Below are 26,760 nucleotides of genomic sequence, written 5' to 3' on the forward strand. Positions count from 1 at the left end.
TAATAAAAATAAATCAATGTAGATGCATTGTTTCAAGTCGATGGTTATACTGGAGTTGTTTTGAGGAGCACGTGGACTCGCGATCAGGAGGCTTCGCCATATATGCAAAGCAGAAAATTTACAGTCCCAGCGCAATAAGATAAGAACAATTGACTGGCGGCCGCAGCGGCAAAATTACGACATGCTTTCTGACGGCCATCCCTGCTTTGGAAAATGAAATGAACCACTCCGGCCACCAGTCACCTGTGCCGCGTGTCGTGATCTATTTTCCAAAGCAGGGATCGCCGTCAGGAAGCCTGTCGTGATTTCGCCGCTCCGGCCACCTGCCCCTTGCACCGCTTGCCGTGATTTGCCGTTGTGGCCGCCAGTCACTTATGCTAATCTTTTTCTGCTGGGACTGTATGTTCAACCATACGCCGTTGACTCACAAGGCGACAATGCCGCCGACAGTGGGGATGTCTGTGCAGTGCAAAGGAAAGGCAAAATTGTGATATCAATTGTGTATATATCTCCAGGCATACCCAAGTGTAATATCGAGAAAATCACAACCACAGACTTTGCATGGATTAGCGGCGATGACACTGCCCCTGTGATCGTGGATGGAGACTTCTATGTGTACTAAAAACTACTATGTGTAGTACTAAAAAATCAGCTTACTATCAGGGACAAAATGTCAGTTACTTTGAAAACAAGGTACGGTTTCTCTTGAGCTCGGTGGCTTCCTCATTCCAGGATTGCAGTGATCTTGCCCGCACGGCGCACCTCTCGAATGAGGCCATTTGAACCTCTAGCATGTTGCTGGTTAGATAACCTCCCACTGCCCCAAACGACGTTTGTGACGTTTTTAATTCTTCAGGCTTACTGCCGCACCTCCACGAAACGTGGAAGAGTGTGGCGTGCGGGATACACAAGGGTCAAGTGTGTAAAGCTTCTTTTCAAACAGGCCTTAAAGTTGTTGAGAAGGTATTTGTGCATTTTTAATGACAGCTTGAATAATGGAGATCAAAAAGGGCCTCATTTAAGAGGTGCGCCGTGCGGCCGAGGCCAGTGGAATCCTGTAAGAAGAAAGCCACCCGCTAAGCTCAAGAGCACCCGTACCTTGTTTTAAATGTATTTGATCCTTCGTCCTTGATAGTAAGCTGATTTTTACAGCGTATGCTGTTATGGGCTCATTGCAATAGCGCGCAAATTTAGTGCGCTTGCAATGCGCACAGCAGTCCTGGAGTGCGCGCTCGATCTCGTGCGCTCCAGTGTGGTAGGCCTACGTGGTGCGGACCGGCTTTGTCCTGCATGGATAGTAAAGAAATCCAAATTGCGCAATTAGAAGTGGTATCAACAGGGGTAGAATCTTCCTATACCTCCCATTGGTTTTGTATAGCAGACGCTCAGTCGACGCTCGCGCCAAGGCGCACTTCAGTTAGGCCCTAGCGGACGGATGACGGTACGACAACGGTGAAAAAAAAAGAAAAGATTTGAACCTCTAGCATGTTGCTGGTTAGATAACCTCCCACTGCCCCAAGCGACGTTTGTGACGTTTTTAATTCTTCAGGCTTACTGCCGCACCTCCACGAAACGTGGAAGAGTGTGGGGTGCGGGATACACAAGGGTCAAGTGTGTAAAGCTTCTTTTCAAACAGGCCTTAAAGTTGTTGAGAAGGTATTTGTGCATTTTTAATGACAGCTTGAATGATGGAGATCAAAAAGGGCCTCATTCAAGAGGTGAGCTGTGCTGCCGAGGCCAGTGGAATCCTGTAAAAAGAAAGCCACCCGCTAAGCTCAAGAGCACCCGTACCTTGTTTTAAATGTATTTGATCCTTCGTCCTTGATAGTAAGCTGATTTTTACAGCGTATGCTGTTATGGGCTCATTGCAATAGCGCGCAAATTTAGTGCGCTTGCAATGCGCACAGCAGTCCTGGAGTGCGCGCTCGATCTCGTGCGCTCCAGTGTGGTAGGCCTACGTGGTGCGGACCGGCTTTGTCCTGCATGGATAGTAAAGAAATCCAAATTGCGCAATTAGAAGTGGTATCAACAGGGGTAGAATCTTCCTATACCTCCCATTGGTTTTGTATAGCAGACGCTCAGTCGACGCTCGCGCCAAGGCGCACTTCAGTTAGGCCCTAGCGGACGGATGACGGTACGACAACGGTGAAAAAAAAAAAAATAAAAGGGGCGCGACTTTTTGTACTCTCCATCTTTCGCTATAGCACTTTTGTTCTTCCTTGTTTATTATAGCGTTGCCGCTCGCTTCTCCTTTCCCTGATCACTTTCCTATCCCTCCCCTATGTCTACCATCCCCTCCCCTCATTTTACGCGTGGTGCTCTTCTTTATTTCTTTAGCTGTCCAAGGCGCGATTTTTTTTTTTTGTCGCGAGAGTTATCAGACGCACCACCGGATGGAAGTGCACGCCCCTCTCCTGTCTGGCCTAAAGTCCCTATGTAGAAAAAGTACCGCCATCTACTCTTTCCTCCGCCGTCTGCTCTCCTAAAGCGCTTGCTTTTTTCTTTACTTTTTGCTTGCGAAAGCAAGTCGACGGCAGCGCCCCTAGAAAGTCCACGTTGAAGCTTTCAGTAAATTCCCTATATACAAAAAGTACCGCCATCTGATCTTTCCTTCGTCGTCACCTCTCCTAAAGGGCTTGCTTTTTTCTTTATTTATTGCTTGCGAAAGCAAGTAGATGGTGGCGGCCGTAGAAAGTCCACGTTGAAACTTTCAGGCCAGGCGCGCGCCGCCGCCGCCGCAGACTGCGGCTGCACAGAGGTACTTTCAACATGGCTCTGAAGCGGAAAAAAAAACAAAATATAAGGAAATGAAAGCGCGCACTATCATTGTCCAATCGGAGATACAGGAGGGAGCGAAGCGATGCTGATCAAAGGATGGCGGTACTTTTCTTATATAGGGATTTTAGCTTTCAGGCCGGGCACGCGCCACCGCCGCCGGCGACTGCGGCTGCGCAGAGTGACTTGCAAGAAACATGGCTCTGAGGCGGAACAAAACAAAATCTAAAGAAGTGAAAGGGCGCGCTATCATCGTCCAACCGGAGATACAGGAGATAGAGAAGCGGCGTTGATCAAAGAATGGCGGTACTTATCTTATATAGGGACCGTGCCAGGCGTTACACCTAAAATCCCTATATAAGAAAAGTACCGCTACCTACTCTTTCCTCCGCCGCCTCCTCTCCTAAAGCGCTTGCTTTTTTCTTTACTTTTTGCTTGCGAAAGCCAAATCGACGGTGGCGCACCTAGAAAGTCCACGTTGAAGCTTTCAGGCCGGGCGCGCACCGCCGCCGCCGCCCACGACTGCGGCTGCGCAGAGGACTTTCAACATGGCTCTGAGGCGGAAAAAAAGAAAATATAAGGAAGTGAAAAGCGCGCGCTATGATCGTCCAATCGGCTATACAGGAGAGAGAGAAACGGCGTTTATCAAAGAATGGCGGTACTTTTCTTATATAGGGACTTTAGTTACACCGTGCATTTGCTTGTGCACAATGGGTACTTTTTGTGTTTTCATCACGCAATCCCGTTCATTACTACGATGAAGCAAGCATGTGCCCAAATTATATATAAAAATAATTCCACTTACAACATAGAAGTTCTTTGGACTTACTTTATTCTGTTCATTTGCGGAAACTAGAGTTGGAGCAGACAGTGCAACACACTATATATAGAAGTCAACAAACCGCGGGTGGTGTTTCATGCACGCACATGTAAGAAACATTTATTGTAATTGCTCTAATGGCCAATGCACAGAATAGCTTCTTCCGGCCTGCTTCTCCCTCGGTCCATGAAATCCACCTCCGTGAAGTGCGCCGAGCACATCCTGCGGCTGTTGACCTTATCTCTGGGTAAACCCATTAGGTCCGTCCTTCCAGCGTAGTTTAATAACGCTTCCATCCTGAAGAACAGTGAAGATCATAAATTATAACCTCGCAGTTGGATCATACAAAACTGAGCTCGTTTCGCGTCGCGCCAGTGTACTAGATGCATGTGATATATCAACCTTAATTCTCAGAAACTCATTATTAAACGATGGCGACCAATTAGCCAGAAATAAGTACAAAGCGCACGCCTACACACGTGTTCCTTGCGATACGCCCAGGTGGTGCTATATTTATCAGGAGGTTTATGTTCGCTGCTTGTGGCACAACGATTTACTGCATCGTTGAGGTGTTCTCAAATCAGCTAGCTCCTGCCTCACCACCGGACAGCCATGTACGACTGCACACAATTACTATCAGAAATAAAAACCGGGAAGTAAACTGCAAAGTGCTCACCTGTTGTCTTTAGGGATACGGTAGAATTTCCCGTCGCCTGGCTCACTTCGTCTTGATGTGTTCGTACACCATCGAAGCATACAAGATCAGCGACAGTTGCGAGACATTGCGGAAAAAAGGCGACAAACGTGAAACGGTAGTGTACTACATGAACGACACTGCTAGCGAGGAAGGCGAAAACCGCAAAACTGACCGCATAATGCCAGAAAAAGAATTGCTGCCGTTTTGGCCGTTATCAGCACGGCCAACGGCGAGCGCGGGCTGCGCCAGCCGCGCCGCCGATAGTTGAAGGCGAGAGAGAGAGACAATGTTGAGAGAGGGTTGACAAGACTAAAAAAAAAAGGAAAAGCGATTTTGGTTTTGCGTCCATTTCATGGATGGCGCTGCAATTCGCGTGGACAGAAAACCAGCGGAGTTTCCGAGGACTGGTATCAATGCCTCAGTACGATGCGATATCTACCAAGGTGCGGCCGGTAGTGGGCGCGCGCGAGGCACTTGTTCTAAAGTCCCTATATAAGAAAAGTACCGCCATCTACTCTTTCCTCCGCTGCCTCCTCTCCTAAAGCGCTTGCTTTTTGTAGCGTTAGCTACACTGGCCTAGCCAAGCCCGTTTCGCGCGGCACATCAAGAGCCGTGCTGCGCATGCGCAAGGATCAGTGATGTCACACGGCTTGCGCACCGGAGCCACCGGAGCCGGCATCTCTCGCGCACTCCGCCGCCGCCGCGCGCGACTCACCGCCGCCGGTCTGCGCATTCCAGAGGAGTGACGTCGTAGCCGTGGTAGACGCACTGGCGCCGGCGCGCGCTCGCTGTGCAGTCGCCGTGTGACACTGCGCTGGAGCCGCTGCGCTTCTGACTGGCGTTTGCCAGTGTGGTATAGCCATGGAGAAGGAGAGCGCAAATGCTGCTCAACAGCGCAGAACAACGGAGAAGCTTGACTCATCGGATCCCGAAGTAGTTCCCTGGCAATTAGCGGTTGAGCGTAGGAGGAATGAACAGAAGAAGGCTAAACGTGCTGCGGAGACACTGGAGCAAAGGGACGAACGTCTAGCAAAGCGGCGTCAATCAGCTGAACCTTTGCTAACGCTACGTATATCCTGGCATAGCCGAGCTAAGCCACTGCAACTTTTTCTTTACTTTTTGCTTGCGAAAGCGAAGTCGACAGTGGCGCACCTAGAAAGTGCACGTTGAAGCTTTCAGGGCGGGCGCGCGCCGCCGCCGCTGCCGGCGACTGCGGGTGCGCAGAGGACTTTCAACATGGCTCTGGGGCGGAAAAAAATAAAATATAAAGAAGTGAAAAGCGCGCGCTATCATCGTCCAATCGGAGATACAGGAGAGAGAGAAGCGGCGTTTATCAAAGGATGGCGGTACTTTTCTTATATAGGGACTTTAACTTGTTCCTCGTAGATGGTAATCGCCATTCTCCGCAAGGCGCGGTAGGCGAAGCGCAGTGGTTGTTTGCGCTTGATTTTCGCTTGGTTCGAGGCAAGTTGAATGTTCAAAATTCATCGAAATTAGCCATTCCCGAAAGCTACGACACGGCTAAGCAGTGTGGCGAAAACTTGTTTTTTCCCCCAATGATGTAGAAAAGTGTGCGCTATTTTAAGAATTGGATAATACAGCAATCAAAGCCATGTGCTCGTACATTCCATCTCATGTGATCTTTCTATAGCTTACGAGTAATGCGCTGGTTTATAGTATTTCGCGCGGGAGAACAGGCAAAGGCGAAAATGATGGCTGTCGTCACAGAAGTCTGGTATAGTGACGCCTCTGGCAGAAATTTAATGGCACACTGAACAACACTGGTTTACTGGTGGTTTTCAGTCACGATTGTATTTTTCATTCAGTTTCTGTCGAATTCATATCCCGATACGCCTCTTGCTGCGCCACAATCCAATGCCTACGACAATGTTATGTATTATCTACCTGCGCGCAGTACACGGCCTCAAAGGCTACTCTGAAATACGCGTTAATATTATGCGGCGTCTCCTGGTATTTCCACCATGTACCACTACCTTGGAGACAACGCAGGTACTGCTTCTCGTACAACGAAGGCACTGACCTCAGCCAGACACTTCATTCCATGTGGCTTTCTGGGTTTGCGTATGTGGTTCTTGCGTGTCCAACTTACCATTGCGCTATTTCGTAAAACGCACTCAACATCAAGACTTACATGCTAGGCGTATGGCTAAGCAAGCATCTCGAGCACCTAATAAAGTATGTGCGTTTCTTTTTCTTCTGATGTTTGTCGCAAATCATATGTCATGGTGCATAAAAGACAACTTTTCCGCGTATGTGCGCCTTTCGCATTAATGCACCGCTTGCTTATTTTTTAAGTTTAACGGAATTAAAACACCCTTCTAGCAAATGAAACGCTGGCATATGGTCCTATTGGGGGCGAACTACTACCCCGCGCCCTGACCCTTGCCCCGAAAGCGACCTGCAAGAGGCATGGACTCTGTTGGATAATGCTGTGGCCAGGATGATTGCTACTCTTCCTGAGAGCATTCCTGCGCCTGACGTTACCTTCGGTAGCTACACTCTGCAGAACAGCAGCCTCTCCATTCCGACCTTATGCCCGTGAACATGACCGCGGAGGACGCTGTGTGTGGAGCTGACGAGAGGCATTTTCCATTCGTCATAGGAGTCGGGGTGGTAAGTTATTAAAATGCGTGTTGTTTTGATCGCGGTACTAATTTTATTACTGTCTAGAAGGAGCTGTACAGTTTAGGTGCATAGTGCTAAAATGCTACATGAGGTTATAGCATTTTTTCGTGGGCATATCAATTGTTTGGTAGCTTTTGATACACACATAGGTGCATAAATTTCTCGTTTGTAGCTTTCATAGGGCATTGATCACTATTCTCCGATATAACTACCCCATAATTACAATATCTCAATAAAAATGAACTGATCGACCGAATCAACAATGCATGCATAGCTTAGTTGTTTATGCAAACGGCATTTTAAATGCTAGTGATCTCGCAATTTTCTCCTTCTGAGTCATCAAAATTTACTTTGAAACAATACATGACGCCTTACAGCAATATCTTCTCAACGGTCACTGAATTGAGAATACACATAACAATTTTGTTGTGGAAAACTAACCATATTTTTGGTGTTACGTATTATAAGTAATGACAGCAATTTCAGCGTTAGCTTTAAAGCAGGCTTTCACTTGAGAATACAAACAGGGATTTCTTTGAGAAGAACTATAGAATTAATGTGTGCTTCCTCATGATTAAGGTCGCGATGTTTTTCGGCCTTAGCTTTACAACATAAGCGCATATGAGAATGCACTTGTTTTTCATGCAAAAAACTGAATATCCTTATGTTCGCTGTGTAATGAGAAAATTGATAATGTGCTTCAGCGTTACCTTTACAACAGGATGTAACAAGAGAATACATGGTTTTCTTGTAGAACACGTATCAGACTTCATGTGCGCTGGTTTTTCAATAAAACCCACGATGTATTTCCGCGTTTGCTTCACTACAGCGACTTACTAGAGAATATACACAAAGCTTTCGTGGAGGAGAAACTACTCGAATTTTATTGTAGTATTATAGAAAAACATATAAGGCGTGGTTTCGTATGACAATTTCCCACTGTTTTGATTTCATGAACCACAAATGGCATGTTTTGTGACTCAGTTTGGTTTGGTCGAATGCGCGATTATTGTATAGGCTTTTAAATCGGTTAAATAAGTATACCTTCTGCAGTCGGTTGCTGCTTGATCAAAATTATCAGTCGTATAACACAGCTGCGGAAATGCGTAAGCTAATATTTGTTTTATTTGCACGGAAAAGCAACAGCATTCACCAGCCGCACGTGCGTAATCTCCAGTGCTCGACGGGAGATTAGGCCTAGTGCACCGGCACACAGGAGTTCGTATACGCGCGAATGACGCGCCTGGGCATGGACATTTAGGATTCCTACGAAGAAAAATGCTTTTAAAGCTCAGTTTTGGCCCTGATCATTTCTGATAAAGTACTCTAGCTTTTGTACGGCTTCCGTTCACCGCTCAAGAAGCGGCGAGGAAGGACAGCATGCTGTGCTGCTTTAAACAGGCAGCAATTTTGGTTTATAGGTGCGGAGTTCATATTGTGTAAGCTCACGTGCCCTGTCAATGCCTAAAATGTCAGCTCCAGCTAAAATTCCCCATGTTTTCGTTTACGTAGTAAAATTCTCCTGCCATCTATGTGTTACATCGTGGCGAGCCACCTCCTGTCTTAACGCAATTTAAAGCACTGTACTTTTGACGATTGTTAAGGTGGCCCAGTATACTGGCATCGGAAAATTTGCATCAATCACATCAGTTAGGAACGCTTTGCGATCGGAGTTAAATAAAGAGCGTGTTAAAAGTTTCTCTTAATGAAATATAAAAGCATTAATTATCCTTCCGGAAGATGTGAGGAGGAGGAACAAACTTTTATTTAAACCAGCAGTTTAGCTGGCTGGGCCTAGGCCTCCCACGTGGGGACATCGAGGTCTTGCCTCTTCGCCGCCTCGCAGGCTTGCTGGGTAGCCCAGAGTTGGTCGTCGAGTTGGGAGCTGCGCAGGGCAGCGTGCCATCTCGACGAGAGGGTCACGGTATTATTTGTCGGGTATTGGTTTTTACATTCCCATAGCATGTGGGGAAGCGATGCTGCCTCAGTCTTACAGATCTTGCAAATGTTACTAGGGTAGGTGTCCGGGTAGATCCTGTGGTAACGTGTTAGTGAGGGGTACGTGTTTGTCTGTAACAGGCGAAGGGTGGTTGCCTGTGCTCTGTTTAGCTTGTGATGAGGGATGGGGAAGGTTCTTCTGTTAAGATAGAATGATTTCGTGAGGTCGTTGTAGCTGGTGAGGCGATCGCGTTCCGCGGGTGCACCTGCGCTGTCTCCGGCACGGTTGACAAGGCCTCGTGCTACGGAGTGAGCGACCTCGTTGAGGTTGGTGAGGTGCGGATGTACGTCGCCAGCGTGCGCTGGGAACCAGACGAGAGTGATTTGCTTCTCAAGTGAGTGAGGGGCTTGGTTTAGGATGCGTAGCGCTTGTTTTGAAATACGACCTTTGATGTAATTGCTGATTGCCGTGCGGGAATCGCTCACGATGGTATGGCAGTCCGGATCAAGGGTGGCCAGGGCGATGGCCACTTCCTCGGCCGTCTCGGCGTTTTGGGTTACGATGCTGGCGGCATGTTTGAGCGAGCTGCTTACTGTGGTAGCCGCGGCGAAGCGGTGCCCGTCTTGATATTCAGCTGCGTCGACGAAGGTGACGCCCGTGGTGTCGCCATAGGCTTTAATGAGGGAGGCAGCCCTTGCCTTCCGACGTTCTTTATTGTAGTCCGGATGCATGTTTTTGGGAATAGGGTCGGCATGTAGCCAAGTCTGTACGTCGCGTGGAATTGGGTATTTGTCTCCATGTTGACGGTGGTAGGTGATGCCGAGTTTAGTTAGAATGTGCCGGCCCGTTTCTGTGAGGGTGAGACGCTCCAGATGAGACCGACGCTGTGCTTCGATTAATTCGTCTAGGGTGTTATGGAGTCCTAATTGGAGTAAAAATTCAGTGCTGGTGTTGTTTGGCAGTCCTAAGGCTAGCTTGTAGGCGCCGCGTATAATGATGTCCAATTTAGTCTTTTCTGCTTTGTACCAATTATGGAAGGCGGCGACGTATGTGATGTGACAGATGACGAACGACTGAACAAGGCGAATGACGCTTTCTTCCTTCATGCCCTGTCGCCGGTTGGTCACCCGTTTCAGCAGCCGCGATGTATTGGCCGTCTGTCGGAGGATCTTGGATATAGCCGTTGAATTTGCGCCGTTGGCTTCGATGGTCATGCCGAGAACCCGGATAGTGGAGACCACGGGTATGGTTCCACCATTCCTCATGTGGAGTTGGATTTCCTCGTAGCGGCGTTTATGCGTAGATCGTAGTGGTGGGCGTCCACGGAGCGTGGGGCGGTATAAAAGGAGCTCTGACTTGTCGGGGGAACATCGGAGTCCCGTGCCTTCGAGATAATTTTCGACGGCATCGATGGCGTCTTGCAGAGCGGTTTCAATTTGTCCATCGCTGCCCGTAGTGGTCCAGATGGTAATGTCGTCGGCATAGATGGTGTGTTCTATGCCGTCGAGCTTCTGTAGTTCCTGTGCTAATCCGAGCATGACCAAATTGAATAGCATTGGGGAAATGACAGAGCCTTGTGGGGTTCCCGCGCATCCGAGAGTGAATTTCTCCGATTGAATATCTCCAACCGAGAGGAACGCCCTTCGGTTGGATAGAAAGTCTCGTACGTAGTTGTAGGTGCGCTCGCCGAGGTTTAGTAGGGAGATGCGTTCGAGGATAGTAGAGTGCGCGACACTATCGAAGGCGCGCTCGATATCGAGGCCCAAGATCGCCTTCGTGTGTCGGGATTTGTCGTCGAGGATTTGATGCTTGAGTTGGAGCATGGCGTCCTGGGCTGAGAGATGAGCTCTAAAGCCGATGATTGAGTACGGGTATGCGGACGTATCTTCGAGGTGAGAGTTTATGCGGGTAAGGAGTGCATGCTCCATAACCTTGCCGACGCACGAGGTTAACGAGATGGGGCGGAGATTGGCAAGGCTAGATGGCTTGCCAGGTTTTGGAATCAAAATTACCTTGGCCGTTTTCCATGATGAGGGAATGGACCCTTGCCGCCAGCAGTCGTTTATGTACTCGGTGAGCTGTTCCACCGAGGGGTCGTCTAGGTTTCTCAGAGCTTTGTTGGTGACGCCGTCCGGACCTGGGGCTGAACGGCTGTTCAATTTGCGCAGAGCAGCGTGTACCTCGGCCACGCTGAAGTCCTCATCGAGGGCTGAGTTCGAGGACCCCGTGTACGGGCCGTGAGGCTTTGCTGGCCCGGAGGGGATGTACTTTTGGCATAAGGTATTTGTGACGTGGTCCTGGCCGTGCGTCTTGGTTTCTGTGAATAGGAGTTTGGTAAGACGATCCTGCTGTTGTGAACGGGTGCTGGTATTGTCGAGAAGATGTTTTAGGATTTTCCACGAGCGGGAGTGGTGGAGTTGCCCGTCTAAAGAATTGCAAAGTTCCGCCCATTGCTGTTGATTAAGGACTCGGCAGTGTTCTTTTATATTCTCGTTAAGTAGTGCAACCTTTTTCCTGAGTCGTTTGTTGAGTCGTTGACCCTTCCACCGAGAGAGGATGGACGTTTTGGCTTCAATGAGGTGGGCAAGCCGACTATCCATACGTTCAGTCGGGGCATCGGTTTTGATAGTGCGAGTAGCCAATTGGGTATCTGATAAAAGGTCGCACGACCAAGATTCTATATCGGTGATCGGGGTGTCTGTAGTTTCTGCTGTGCGATGTTTGCGGAAGGCGTCCCAGTCCACCCACGTGAACTCCCTCGTTCTCGTACATACAGCTGTGAGCTGCGGCAGAGTAATTTCAATGATCGAATGATCGCTGCCGAGGTCATATTCAGTATTGCGCCAATGAGCGTTCACTACATTTTTGGTGAACGTGAGGTCGGGCATCGTGTCTCGCGCAGTGGATGTGCCGAGGCGTGTGGGGAACGTCGAGTCTGTGATGAGAGTGAAGCCGAGATCGTGGGAGTCTTGCCAAAGGTTACGGCCCGCAGCGGAGCAGTGTTTGTAGCCCCAACCTGTGTGCGGCAGGTTGAAGTCGCCGCCGATGACGAGGGGGCTGCTGCCTGCGGCGTTCAGGGCCTTTTTAAAGAGCGTTAGAAAGCGACTGTGGCGTAGGGACGGGGCGTTATAAATATTCAGGATGAAGATGCCGTCCGTCCGCTTTTTGTGTGGGATGAGTTCAATGAAAAGGTGTTCGGTGCGACGGTCGTGGAGATCGTGTTCGATTGCGGTGATTCTGTGTCGGACGAGCGTGGACACTCCGTGGGGGGCGTTGGCAGCGATGAAGGGTTGATATCCGGGAAGGGTGATCGGCGTGTCGTGCGTTTCCTGGAGTATGAGTACATCCGGTTCACGTGAAGATGTGCGAAGGTGTTGACGAAGAACGGGCTGTTTGTGGCGGTAGCCTCGACAGTTCCACTGCCATATCACGGTGTCGGTGTTTTTGTGGGCCATGATGATGATTTAAGATTTAAGATTTAAGAGGCCGCCGGTGGCGGGGTGGGATTGTCGTGAGCGATTCCGCTCGTGTCCATGATTATAGCCGGGGTGACGGGGGTGGATGTTGTGAAAAGGGTCTGGAGGTTGTTTTCTACGGCGGTGACTCTTTGCATTACGGCGAGCAGAGCGTTGTGGAGACTTTCGACGGTGCTCTGTAGCGACACGAGCATGTCCTTGACTTCGGAACGCACCTGCCCCGTAGCTCCTCCTTGGAGGGCTCTCTTTTTTGGTGCCGGCGTCGGGGGTTCCTCTGAAGGTGTGACGCTAGGGTGTTCTGGGGCTTTGGGTGTGGGTTGTGTTTTGGCTTGCTTTAGGCTCTGAACCTCCTGTGTGAGTTTTTGAATTAAGTCGCGCATAACTGCATTTTCTCTCTTAAGTTGATCAATGACAGCATTGTCTGTGTTTTGTTTAGGTGTAGGGGGGGACGTGACCGGACCCTCTCGCGAGATGCGTGTCACAGCCTCTGCGAAGCTCACCTTTTCTGAAATCTGTCGGCCTCTTGGGGTCGACGTGGATCTTGACCGGGAACGGCCTGCTCCTGGTCTGGAGCGCGAGCGTGAGTGGTGTTTGGTGTCCATGGGCGGGAAATCACTTGGTTGAGGTGTTGATTGCTGTTGCGTACGTTGTTCCCAGAGGCGTTTCCGGATGACGTATGGCATTTTGTATTTGGCTGTGCACACTTTGTCCGCCGTGGGGTGGGGTCCACCACACAGCGTGCACTTGGGGGTGCACTGATGGTGTTGGTCGGGATTGCGGGCGCCGCAGCCTTTGCAGATCTTGTTGTTAGGGAATGGACAAACATCCATGCGGTGCCCGAGACGGCCACAATGGTAACATATGTCAATTTGCTTGCGGTACAGGGAGCAGGGGATCAGTGTTGCACCGTATCGGACCAAGTACGGCACACTGGGTCCGTCGAAGGCGATGACGACGGTTGTGGTGGAACCGATGCGCTTGGCGGCCAGGGCTAGCGGATTGCGGGCATTTATGATGTTTACGTCGATTTCCTGGGCGTTGTCGGTGAGGGGAATACCTCGGATAACTCCTTTGGTAGTGTTGTCCGGGGCTGCCTCGTATGCGTTGACTTCGTGGGTGACACCATTGACATGGATAGATTTCATGCGCACGTACCTGTCAGCATTGAGCGGTCGGGGCGTGCTGATCACGACGATGTTTTGTTGAACGTTCGGGCAGATCGTGTTGTCTTGGGTTTCTTCCGGGCTAAGTTGTGTTGCTTGGAAAATGGCTGCAGTCACTGTTGGGCTGCCGACTTTGGGGATATTTAGTGCCCCTTTAGGTCTGACAATGATCTTAATTTCGTTCTTGGGTAATTGGGGCATACGTCCGGCCTTGAGGACTTGAGATTTAACGTTCTTCCGGGTTTTAGAGCGAGAGCGGGAGTCTTGCGAATGAGGTGGGTCGTCGCGAGATGAATTTTGGCCACGCTTCTCGTCGGGACGGCGGGAACGGGCGGTGCGCCAGCCCATTTCGGCGGTCATCTCTTCTGGGGTGATGTCTTCACCGATTACTTGAACCTCCATTCTCGGCGTGCAGCCGGCGCGCGCTTAGGCTTAGCGCGGCGACGGCGTGGTCGTGGCACAAAAACGTTCGTAACACCGGGAACAGAAGTGTCCCACCTGAAAATTAGGTGTCCACGGAATCCTGGTCACTTCACGGATCGAGTGATGTAAACTTCAGGCCAATAGTCGCCAGAAATCGTTGCGAAATGACTTGGTGAAGCCGGAGCCCAGCTGCTCGGAGAGCTGCTCGAGCGTCGTCTCGGAAGATGTGAAAATCACAATCTTTAGCAAATGAAGACTGAACGGGAGGAAAGAAATTAACTGAGATGAGGCCTCTACATGGCTTTTGATGGTAAGAATGATCGACAGGAATGCCGAGCTATCTGGAACAGCTGTCGGCAGCTTCAAGGAACAAATTATGCACATACGCGTGTAGAATAAATTACTGCTTTTGGGATGCTCTTAATTGCCTTTATTAGGTTATATTTTAGCTTGAATTTGGCAGACCGCTGTTTTAAGTTGTGTTCCTGGCTACTGTAAGCACTGAAGTGCTGAAGCTGTGCTTACATGTCATAAAAACTTTCTCACACGGCGGAAAGATGAAGTGCTAGATTTGCGAGCCACAGTCATTGGTCGGAAGCTAAAATCCTGGACAATGTCTGTCACTCGGTTCATTAGGCAGACAGGGTCATCTGCCGCTTTTCTTAACACAAATCATTACCTGTATTTGGGCGGACTTCCCTTCACCTTTGAAAACTTTTAAGAAAACAATTAATCGAACATCTCACCAAAGTTTGGTGAGTTTATGATGAAAGCATGAATATAAGAAGCTTTTTGGCACCACTGGTCTCACCTGATTTTATCTGCCCCTTGCTCACACGTGTATTGTTTAGTCTCTTTATGTTCGATTTGTGTCTTACTGTGCTCTCATCACTCAGAATTTAGTTTGGAGCATAAATAAGGTGTTTTTATAGTGTAAAATCTTTAAAAACAATACCCGCAGAGCATAGCAGAAGCAAAACTTTGCCAAGTGAATACGCCTTGCGAGGTCAATGGGCACCGACCATTATCCATAATATGCGCGGGTGTGATGAATTCATCAGGCAATCTGGCCTATGCATAAATGATCAATCGCGAGTACATGTGCTGTCTATGGGGCACGGAACTGCCTCGCAACTTCCTCGTCACTTCAAATATTGCACGTGTGAACCGGCACAATCCTCTACTCGAATTCTAAAAGGTAGTCATGATAACGCTGGGCGCGAGTGGCTAAGCACGGTTTTATAAAAAAAAACGTGATTCACGTGTAAGAAAAAGCCAAAGCTTCCATTGTAATGCACAGTAACGTGAAGACCTTTATGGGAAATAATTTTTGACTGTAGGAGTTGCGCATCTACTCTGCACCTGCATATATAGTCTGTGTTCTTCGAAAAATAAGTTGGAATGTGTGCTGTCTAATTTGCTTCTGCTATCCGTTAGCTTTTGCAGTGTCAAAATGCTGGTAAGTGATTATGCACCAACTAGCCCAGCAACGTGTTCTGTTGAATATTTATGAGCACATTGATTTCCCCTTGCAGTTGACGGTATAAAGAACAATGAGTCAAACATTGTGACTTTTCTAGAAGTAGTGATCGTACAAAAATAACAAATAAAGCTTGTATATCTCGGTTGCTGTACAACTTTTTATCCAATACGCTTGAACCTCTTTTTTAGTTCTTCTCAGCAGACTTTTCTATGCTTGTAAAACTAAATACCAGGGCCGTATGATTTCTCACTTTTTTCCTACATCTTTGTTGTAAAGAAAACCATGACATCAAAACACAAAAACAATGTATGGTATATAGTGCTCCATAAATGGCACAAGGAATTGCAACTATCTCTGCTTGCCTAAACTAACCGATATAAGAATTTATGAAGTACTTTTGTAAGAAAATTTTCCATAGGGTGCCACAATGGCGGGAACTTACGAATACTACTTCACGGGCGACAATGTGATAACGACCGAACATTGTGGACGCATGGAGGTAACTTACAAAGCAGTCTCCTTCAAAGGAAAACTGATGCAACATTTGGGCCACACAAGCGGAAGTAGCAGTGACGGCACTACTTCCATCTCGCCGCTGCCAGAGTGGAATACCAGCGCGACCTTGAATCCACATCCTGCGTTCGGGGGCCTACGGATAAAGCCGGACGGCCCTCAGTTGCGCGGAGTGCCCTAGTGGGACATGTCGAATCCACTAACGATGGCATCGCACCCATTTTCTATAAACCTCCGCAAACACATTTGTTGCGCGCCCTAGAGGAAGCACTTGGACACGACTAGTCGCAACGTTGACGATGTCTGCAAAGAAACTATTCGGAGCCTGTCTTTCTGACAGACTTCCACCATTATCAGTTTCAAATGAACTAAAACGCGCAGTAACGCCCCGTAAGGCTATTTTCTATTCAGTCTTAGGAACAATATAATACAAACGAATAAGGCACTCGAAAGAAGGCAGACAGTGCTGTCTCTCTGAGAAGACCTTACTTAGCGACTTAATTTTCAACACGTGTGTGAGTAAATGACTGAGTGATTGAAACAACTTTATTCAGTCCACAATACACACGAGTAAACTCAACGTCACCTAGCTAGGCCCACTCAGGTACCACAGGTCAAACCTGACGGCCCTCTTGTGGGCCCTCTTCACTGCCAGGATTTGAGAGGTCTGGTCCTGGGCCTTAATAAGCTTCACCATTTCCTCTTGTATGAAAGAAGCGCAGCCCACCAGGACATGCTCGAAGTCCGCATAACCACCACAAAGGTGGTGTCCGGGCTTGGGAACCGTTCGGGGTACATTCTGTGCAGTTCCGGAGAACTCGGGTAGGTGCTTGTTTGTACACGTCTGAGAGTGACTGCATGTGCCCTGTACAGGAAGGAGTGTGACAGAGGCAGGAGTCTTCTTGAGAGATAATTATGCTTGCAGATCTTGTAAGAGCCGAGAGGCTGGGGTCGCCAAGGAGAGGACGCGTTACCCGGCGCACGGTCAGTCATACCTAGTGCAGCCGAGTGCGCCTCCTCGTTGGGGTTGAGCCAGGCACCCTCAATGGTTCAAAAGTGCACAGGAAACCAGGCCAATGATTGATGTTTGAGGTCTGTAGCATTTTCGATGTGTTTCGTTTTTGTGCCGAGGAACAGTTTTCTTTTTCATTTTTTTTCATTTTCACCATTTCAACCTGATTGCGCATATATTTCCAATTTTCACCAGTATACTTTCAGTTGCGTGTACAGAGCTTGCGTCTGCGATCCTTCAAGTGCCTTGTTCATTTGCACTGCTATCCCATTTACAATCAACCTCAGTCAACCACTCCCGTTTGTCGCAATACTGTGTTTTATATTATGTATTGAGTGAAACAAGTGGATGGCGCTACGAAACAAAAGATATTTTGTATGTGTTATGCGTTTCTTCTGAAATGACATAGCCAAAGTGCGGAACATTTTTCGATAATAAAGAGGTATAGCTTTATGAGACCGGATAATGACTTCTTCAACAGGTCTTAACGTTCTCAAAGTCATTTGGTGAAATATTTGCCATTTGTCATGAACGTCTGTTTCCGACAGTTCCAACATGTTTGGTAAATAAAATATTTGTCTAAATTAACAAACTAAAGTCGCACTGAAACCCTACAAGTGATCACCATGAAATAAATTTGTTGAACGCTTCACTCTGCTCACAAGTGTGTCTTTCTGTCAAGCTGATTTGTGCCCCGAATTCCTTCAGCAATGGTAATACAGGAGCCATTATTACTCTCCTTGGCGTTGCACGGTGGCATTGCTCCAGCTAGAAACACTGAAAATACTTGTCGCGATTCTCCGGGGAAAAAAATTCCGCCAGAACCCATTTCACAAAGAATGTCGACTTTGATGCTGTCTGCATTCATGGAATGTAGCGACACACCGTGTTGCCACTGCAGAAAAGTAGCATGCATGAAGCGCGTATACAGCCGGCAGCGTAACGCTTTTACCTCTGGACATGTTTTGCCATCAAGTGATGCCGCCGTGAAGGCCGAGCTTGGGTGTGAATGCACATGCAGAGAGGAGGAGGCGCAAAAACCTTTATTTAAGGCCAGCACTAAGGCCCACTAAAGGAGAGCGCTTGCTGCGCTGAGGCCCGCTGACGCTCCGCCGAGTCCGAGTAAAGCCAAGAACTCCAGGAAGGATGGGGACGGTAAGGGAAACAAGGGGAGGTAATGGCAGTATTACATGCATACAGTAAGTGTTCCGTATGAGCGTACAGTATGTGCCCTTATCTCCGGACACTTGAGGCAGTGAGCTGTGCTACGCCATGCGAAGTTTGAGAGCATGAGTGGGGTGAGGATGGTGTTAGCCTGAACGTTTGACGGACATCTGCTTGTTCCTTGTTTAGTTAAGGGTGAGGGTGGGGTAAAATGGTGCGTTTTTTCCTGATGCTCTTGTAGTGTTCAAGACTGTCTGAATGTTGACGGGAAGGCGGTTCCCCTAGCACCGGCGGAATAACAACTTTTTTTGTCATTGTATTAGGAGCGGTTTTGCCATTGTAGTTCATTGGAGATCTGCACAGACCAAGTGGCACATACCTAGTACTCCAAGTCAATCAAAGAGCTTCTTCCAACAACGGTACCTACCCAGTCACGCATCTACAGGGACCCATGTCGGCGTGAAAGACGTTGGTTGAACACCGGCAAGTGTGTACACATTGCCACATACTCAGTGCCCCAAGGTGTTCCGATGGTTGGTTTTGAACCCTGTCTCCTCAGCACAGGAGCCCGATGCGCTACCCAATAGACCACGGACTACGCAGTTGCCCAGGTAGGGTCAGTAATGTTGGCAGGCGAGTGCCATAGCAAGTGGGGATACCAGAGTATGTAGCATATAACTAAAGCAGTACACATGTCAGTGTCCACTACAGATTTTAACTAAACGTGATTTCAGAATTAGGGTTAGTCGCAACACAGATGGAATCGCAATAAATCCTCGCATTACCGTCGACAGTCATCGCGAGATGAGTTATGCTGCAAATTTTAGTCGGAGAGTGAGTGAGTTTCATTTACTTTCGGGACCTCGGCCCACCACTTTGCAAAACGACCCTAGTTCAAATCAATCCAGACTCAAAAAGGGGCCATGATAAAGTGGATACCGAAAAAGTCGGCATGGACAGCGGCAATCATGCGGTCGCGAAAAATCAGAATTATTACATTTGTGCACCTAAAATGCCCTAATTGGCACTTCTCTACCACTTCCGTATACAGCGATTACACACTTTTCATCCACATTACTGCTGTGTGCTTCGCCCCCCTTTTGAACCCCGACTGCACAAACATTAGCCCCACACAACCTTTTATTCTGAAGAGCTGCATGTGCTGTAAGATATCCTTCGTTCTACTGAGTAACATTGGGAAACGGCTTAAGATATTGACTTTCAACTGCTGTCTTGAGGATGGTTGAATTTGAAACCATAAAAACACATAACTGTGGCCATACAGTTTGCACCACGACGCGTTCGGGACTGCAAATATTGAAGAACTGTTGAATACATTCTGGGCTTGCCGATGCAGAATCAATTGATGATTTCACACGTAGTTCACAGCTGTCATACCATTCTGCAAAAAAGAAAAAAAGAAACATTGGGAGCGGATTGTCTCACATGAAACCATTGTGTCAGAATTCATAAATGAGAGAAGTTTGCTATGCCTACGTTCTTTCTTGTGCGGTAACAGTGTTCTTTATAACTGTTGTGCACGAATGTGTTGTATCATATACGCGTATGTTGTTAGTGTTGCAGCCATAGTAATCAATATTTCTTAAATATGCAGCTACTGGGCTCCTCTGTTTTCAAAACTTTGACTGTTATGGCCTCAATTGCGACCTCTAGATTATACTTCGGAAACGGATCAATTTTGCAGTTACACTTATGATTAGAATATGCCAGGCTCCTATTCTTTGCCGCTGATATATTCCTGGCAGAAACATTGAATGCTACAATTGAACTGGGTAGGTGTCTGCATGCATCGTTTGCGAACGGGTCAGCAAGTCCTGTATCGCGCTTTTATCTAGCCTCAGGCGGGAGCGTTTTCGCTAATGGCATACCAACGGATGAGGGAACGAAGGATTGTAATCCTCCTTAGGTGAGCCGACTCAGCCACCCTTGCACGAATTGTCTCTTTAGGTTGAGCATGGAGAAATAGACGCATATATCCTCTCGAAATTTATACTGATTTCTTTACAAAATGTCAAACACTACAGAGAATATTACTTCTTCATTCACTAATGCTTGTCGCAGTTGCCTTCTGTGTTTTTGATACGCAATAGCTTATAGCATATCGTCGTTTGTGTTTTTCTTGAGCGATACTAACACCCGAAGGAAAGACGGTGCTGCTGTTTAATTTAAAAGAAAGTAGTGGAGCAAGCCAAGGTAATTTATGTACTCCCGAAACTGAAGGGTCCGTCATAGAAGCGTTTTCTCAGTCAGCTTCGCGTGATGCAAGGCTCATTATTACTATCATTTTCTTACAAAGATCAAGCTGAAGGCAAACTGTCGCTTTGGCATGAGTATCCTGTAGCATTTCCAAATATTCGCAATCCGACTGAACTATTTGAAGAAGCATGGTCGGGATCAGTGACACTGTCTACTAAACACAGCGGGAATGTTGTTACTGCACATGTTTCAACAGCTTTCAGTGACACCAATTTCGCGAACGAGTGAAGAATGACACATGTAAAACACATGTGTCGACTAACATGTTTAAAATTTTGCGACAGTGGTATATCTTCATGTAAAATCAACCGGGCAGTCACATTCCAAGATAACGTCATTTTGTGTGATCTTTGAAGAACACTTCTGCGTGATGAACGTTCATCATCAAATTTGACGCTCTGTATAATAATTTAGCATTTAGAGGTAGGGGTCTGACATGCGGCTTCTTATCAGGCTTGGAACAAGTCACTGAGGCAGAACATCAGGCCACGAAAATAGAGACGAAGCGGTTTGTTCACGCTGACACGCAAGACCTTCAATTAACATAAAGGTTAACCTTGAACAAAATACAGCTACCATTAAATGTTTAAGCAAAGGATATGGCTAAAGGCACGTACGACATCTGCCTTCAACTTCTTTAAAGGTACGTTAGTCGAGTCCGACGGTGTTTTTATGGAAGCACGTCTGACGTTTCTCGTTGGGTTTTCGTGTTTCACGTTAGTATATATCGGCATAAGCACGCTCAACAGCTAAATACATGCTTCCCTCGCGTCAGCGCTTATTCTGCGTGTGTCGTGGTGCAGCGCGCCTGTTTTGGTGCAGCCCACAAATATGGGCATGCTCTTCATTTCTGCAGCAGCAGCTACATCTGCTTCTATTGCGTTGTTGCGCACTTTCAGAGCAAGATCATTGTATTCGGTGCCCCTAGACGTAATATCATGAGAACGTGTACTTATCCCAAACAGAGCGCTGCTGCAATTACGTTGCACTTCAGATCCACTAAATGAATAGCGGAAAATCGTTCATGTTGAAACATTTCACATTTTCGAAGATGTCGGAGTTGAAACTGCAATGAACTAATTAACGCAATCGTTACTTAATGGAAGCAGAGAAGCACAGCTATTCTACGTGCAATTAGCTCCGCACACCGCTCTTCTAGTCACCTTGAAGGTGATGGAGTATACACGTGCACTAAACAACTTCGATGGTTATTGGTGCCAACGCAGCTAAGGGCTTCCTTTGCCTAGTAAACGTGCAGTGGCTGTTAGTGTTCAACACGTTATAAAGGGTGTTTATACAGGATGTCGCTCAATACATGCTACATAAACGTGTTCTTCCGAGTGTGAAAGAAGCTCGCGACTACACGCAAAATTGCGGCGCTACTGGCCAGTCGAGGCACTTTGCGTGTATTACGGGCATCTGTCACGCTCGAAAATAACAACAACTTTTAAGTAGCACTAATTGAACAATGGAAAGCTCTATTGGGAGCTTCTGATGTTGCTTTACAATTTTATCATTGGAACTTTTAATCTAATTAAAATAATTGAGAAGTTGCATAATTATTTAAGAATAAATATCTAATTTGGAGGAATGCAAAAAATAAACCTTGCACTCGGCCGCGCAACGCTTACAACATCAAAGCTGGACGATCGTAGCCAGCATTTTCCGGAAGTGCGCGCGAACTTTTCATCTTAATACTCATGGTGATGATAATTTCTTTTCGCGCGTCTGGGACTTACGGCCGTCACTGCGCGTTGCATAGCGCAGCTTGCAACACCGACACCGCGTTCCAGGAGACCAGTTCCGTGAATGCGTCTCTCTCTCGCTGTCATAGCACGCAAAACCTCTTCACCTCACAGAGCACGAGCGTACCAACGCGCCAGCTGTGGACGAAGACGACGACGCTCGAACGCAATCATATGGTTCGCATAAATGCATGTTCTGCAAGTGTGGCTCTATGTGCCCTGCTGGAAACAGCGCATTGGTCATAGGCCGAGGATCTCTTGCAACGTCTACCGTTACCAGTAATTACAAGATCGTTCTTCGTTTGCCATCAGGAAACACCGTTCTCAACTCAGTCTTCCTATATGCAGACCTCGCTGGTCGGCCGTACCGGGCCCCGGATTTTCGTGATGCCCTGCTCTCGGTGCTCGATACCAAGGACATTCTCGGAGCAGGCCAGTATCAGATGAGTCATCTGTGGCTCGTCACCTGTGCCAACACCCTTTCCAAGCAGAAACTCGTCGATAAAGGTGAGCTACTAGTAAAAGGACTGAAGTCTCTCGTCATCGACCCAGAAAGCCGGAACATCAAAATGAAGCTTCTGTGGCTTCCTCCTCACCTAGAACAGAAGCGTATTGTAGAGGCATTGGAACCATATGGCATGGTGCAATCCATAACCAGAGAAATGTGGCGTTGCGAGGGCATGGAGAGTTGGCAGATGAGGAATCGCGATCTAGAATTCACGCTCAAAGAAGGCCTCTCTACCAGTTACCTCCCTCATCTTCTGACGATGTTCGGACATCAATGCTTAATTTTGATTCCCGGACGACCTCCCTTGTGCCTTCGATGCAACAGAGTAGGACACATAAAAAGACAGTGCAAAACACCACGCTGGGCGAAGTGCCACCGTTATGGTCATAAAGCAGAGGCATGCGTTGGCACGTATGCTGACAAGCTTCGTGGCAGTAAACCGGTGGACGGTAAACCAGTAAGCCAGCTGCGGAAGAAGACGACGACGCTCGAGCTAATGCTGATGATGATACTGCACTGCGTACACCGACCCCGACAGAAGTGATTCTATAAAGCTTCGCTCAAAATAATTGCTGTATCGCCGTGGCTGCCTGGCTACTGGCACAACGTTTAAGCAGGCGATCATTCCGAAAGCATTTAGACAAGGCAAATTAGAAGTTGCGCATGAAATCATCACGGCAGGACATCAAGGTATTAGGAGAACAACTGATAGTGTTCTATATTAATTGTATTGGTCAGATGTCAACGGAGGCGCAAAGCGCTACGTCATGACCTGCGACAACTGCCAAAAGACAACCCTTAAAAGAAAAATAGGCATCGCTCTACTGGGCAACATGCCTGTGACCTTTTGAAAGGGTGGCCGTTTTTGTGTGCTGTGCACATGCTGCCTGTTAAAGGGCCGATGGGGACCGACGGCGTTGAGGACGGCGAGCGAGCAGAACGCCTGTTATCTACACGAACGACAGAAGTAGGAGCCATATGGTGGGGCGAGTAGCGGGGAAGATCGGCATATGGATGAGAGGGTGGAAAGTAGCGCCAATGCGCGGACATCCAGGAGCTGCGGCAGCGGCGAGTTACATGGCCAACGGAAGCAGGCTGTTTTGTCGTCTTGAGTTTTCCACGAAGTAAGGTTGCGGAATCTGGGAGGAGAATGCAGGTCATTGCGAGGTACAGCTGTTGGCACCAGTCTGGCGTCGGGTCCCGAGACAGAGCAGGCAGTAGGGAAAGAGGGTTTGGCAAATCATTTCCGCACACCTGCTTGAATGAGGGAGTTGGTGGGGGCTGATTTGTGAGAGGTGTGGTCCAGTTGACTTGGACGGAACGGGGCGGGATTCGCAGCTTGAAGCTCGCGGCGAACGATAGACGTCATGTTCCCATTGAAGTGCGGTGCCGTTAGGTAGCCAGTTAGCCATGTTAGGTAGACGCGAGAAGTATGGAATGACGCGGCTGCTTTTCGCCAGCTCGAAGCAGCAGCACTCTTTCCCAGTGAAATCGATGGCGTAAACATTGTTCTAGATCAACAAGTTGAACGCGTCGTCTGCGATCCCTTTCAGGAGGTGGCTTACGGTGTCAATCTCGACCATTTTCTCGTCGACTTTGCCGCAAACAGCGAGCAGGTCTTGTATTTGCTATACATACGATTCAGTGGAAGACTCTACTGGCGTAGCGAGCACTTTACCTGCACCCAGTTGGCCACCGGTGGGGTTTCTAAAGAGGTCGGCGAGCTTTTTCTTGAACGCATCCTGGCAGAAGAGCTTGTACTCATATGTCCGGCACCACACACACCTTGTGTTCCGCCAAAGTAGAATGTTACATTTGCTAGCATTATGGTAGGGTTCCAGTGGTCGTTCTAGTTGACACGTTTGTACACACTGAGCCAGTCCTTGAGGTAAAGATTATATTAGCCGGAGAATATGCCAAGATCGTGGGGATTTGTAACCGTCACTTACTTTGTAGTTGGAATCGCACTGTCCGTAGCCTGAGCAGCACGCCAGTGTCTACCAGGTGTCATAGGTATATCCGACATCACGGCGGGTGCGTGCGTGGCTAAACTGCGTCGTTAGAAGTTCGGGGGCATCATATTTCTATAACCGAGGTCAAAGAGGCGCAAATGCGGGAAAATGGCATGAGCCGCCGCGGCGCCACTGAGCGGTGACTGTTTTCGGGGATGGGCTTCGAAAAAGCCACCAGGTACGTGACAAGTATTGCTTCGCTTGAAGACACCGACTAAGACCACCAATGAGACTTCCAAGCACTTTCATCTTAACTACCCTTAAAAAGTGCAGGCTGGCTGGCCTGTCTTCTAAGGAATCGATCAGTGATTAACAAGTAATACCTGAATTTCCTCATTGTAGAAAATATACGTCATCAAGAACCCAATTACGATAATCAAGGAATAGTTCCTACGCCTACTTTTTTATTCATTAGATAGGCACAAAACGGTTAAATATTGCCATTTCTTGAATTCGTGTAATGATGATAGCGCGACGTACGTACATGGTACAGATTCGGGCTGCAGCCTGGCATAAAACAGTTTCGTGAAAAAATGTATGTCCGCAGTTGCTGAAAGTATGCCACCATATTTCCTGGAGTTATTTGCATACTACTGATATACTTTCATAATGTTGCTGATATTTTTCATCACTCTGGCGATCCTCTTCCTCGCCAAGAAGCTGTGTAGTGGTCGCTTTATTGAGACGGCCACTATGGCTACATGGATAAGATATCGCAGCAACACCGGCTACGGCTCGACCAAATTTTTACATCTACAGCGATACAGGTTATTACATAGAAATAGACTATTCACTGTGTGTTTCTAAGAAGACGTTAGCCACATACCAAAAGGAAAAGTTGCTTGCGCCAGGAACTCAGAAACACCTCGTCGGCTTTCTTGCGGCGACCCGGTTCTCAAGCATCTACAGTGTTGCTATAATGCATTTGTAAGTTGCTCGTGCACTATTTGTACATCATCGCTGTTATGCGACCAGTACATAGTAAAACAGATAAGGAAAGCAAAATATTGCGTTTGTTCAGAATTACCATAAAATGTAGAAATATCGCGGATTACATTCAAGAGCCTTTATATGAAGGGTAATTCGCAGATCTTCAACAAAGTAGCACCCCCTTACTGTTCTTATAATGGAAAACAAAGTGTATAGTACTCACGGCCCGCGTATATTTGTCTTATCGCCGTCCAAAATATTCCGCAGGTGTTGTTGTCATCTTGGTACACCAACTCCTCCACACCTCTGTCAGCACCACCTATATAAACAATTACAAACATATTCATTGGAAATTAAGAGTCATACAGCTAGAAATGTTGCTGGCGAAAATGTTTCGACAACTGTAGGCTTCTATTGATTCTAAAAATATATGGCGAGGGGTGCGACTACAAGCAATAATCACTCAAGAAGATGCGTTCAATAATTTATCACTCCCTACGCCAGTGACAAATTCTCCAAAACTTTTACAAACGGCTCAGTCGTAAATGATTGTGTTAACGGCGGCGAGTGCGATCTTGAATGGCAACATTTTTTTGCACTGTATTGTGGCCGACACCATTTGGCACTGTGGATTTATGGTTATATGTGGCAATGACGGGCTAGCTAATAATTGTTAGGTAAGGTTCACTAAGGCTTTTTTTTGCTCTAAGTCACCTATTCCAATTGCACTCCTGAATCTTGTCAGTGATCCTGGCATGTACATTTTTAAGTAATCATAAGACTGACACTAGTGGCATGAATGTCTTAAGCTGGGCAGAAAAATTAGGAGCGTATGAATATTGGAAGTTCAGAATACAAATACGAAAAGTTAGTGCATAGTATTCGAGTTATATTTAAAAAAACACTGTTGGGTAGTTTAGAATACTTAAAACTAAATATTTCGCAATAACCAACTCTTTAAGTCTTGTTACTTTTGCCCATCTGCTAAAATGTATCTACAATTTTCTGAAGTTTGGAAATGAAAATATCTTTGAAGCAATGTTGAAGCAAAATGGGGAATGTAAGCTTTGCTTTGGGTTTCGTGGGAAAATACTACATGAAAACGTGTAATTTTCGCTCGCACTCTGTCATTGAGGGTTTCTGAGAGTGTAGCTATGTAGCATTTTTATCTTGTATG

General features: G+C 47.5%; 1 protein-coding gene and 1 long non-coding RNA gene across 4 annotated transcripts in view; one reads left to right on the forward strand and one right to left on the reverse strand.

Moving 5' to 3' along the window:
• Positions 1-17,082, forward strand: part of LOC125940311 (uncharacterized) — a 160,517-nt gene extending 143,435 nt beyond the window's left edge. The window contains exons 1-2 of one of the 3 annotated variants that reach the window (XR_007463520.1): positions 6,859-6,926; positions 15,841-17,082. Coding sequence is in view for 2 of the 3 variants with exons in the window: in XM_049656355.1 (XP_049512312.1) it covers positions 15,841-16,116 (276 nt within the window). In the remaining variant the exon portion in view is untranslated. Of the gene's footprint in view, positions 1-6,858; positions 6,927-15,840 lie in introns of those variants that run through there. The other 2 variants (XM_049656356.1, XM_049656355.1) reach the window with 2 other exon arrangements.
• LOC125940314 (uncharacterized) overlaps positions 1-25,904 on the reverse strand; it is a 163,073-nt gene extending 137,169 nt beyond the window's left edge. The window contains exons 1-2 of the long non-coding RNA XR_007463523.1: positions 25,807-25,904; positions 19,249-19,513 (exon numbers count right to left, since the gene is read on the reverse strand). This is a non-coding gene — a long non-coding RNA (uncharacterized LOC125940314). The remainder of the gene's footprint in view (positions 1-19,248; positions 19,514-25,806) is intronic.
• Positions 25,905-26,760: the final 856 nt, after the last annotated feature.

Source organism: Dermacentor silvarum, chromosome 9, assembly GCF_013339745.2.
Source record: "Dermacentor silvarum isolate Dsil-2018 chromosome 9, BIME_Dsil_1.4, whole genome shotgun sequence".
Classification (NCBI taxonomy): domain Eukaryota; kingdom Metazoa; phylum Arthropoda; class Arachnida; order Ixodida; family Ixodidae; genus Dermacentor; species Dermacentor silvarum.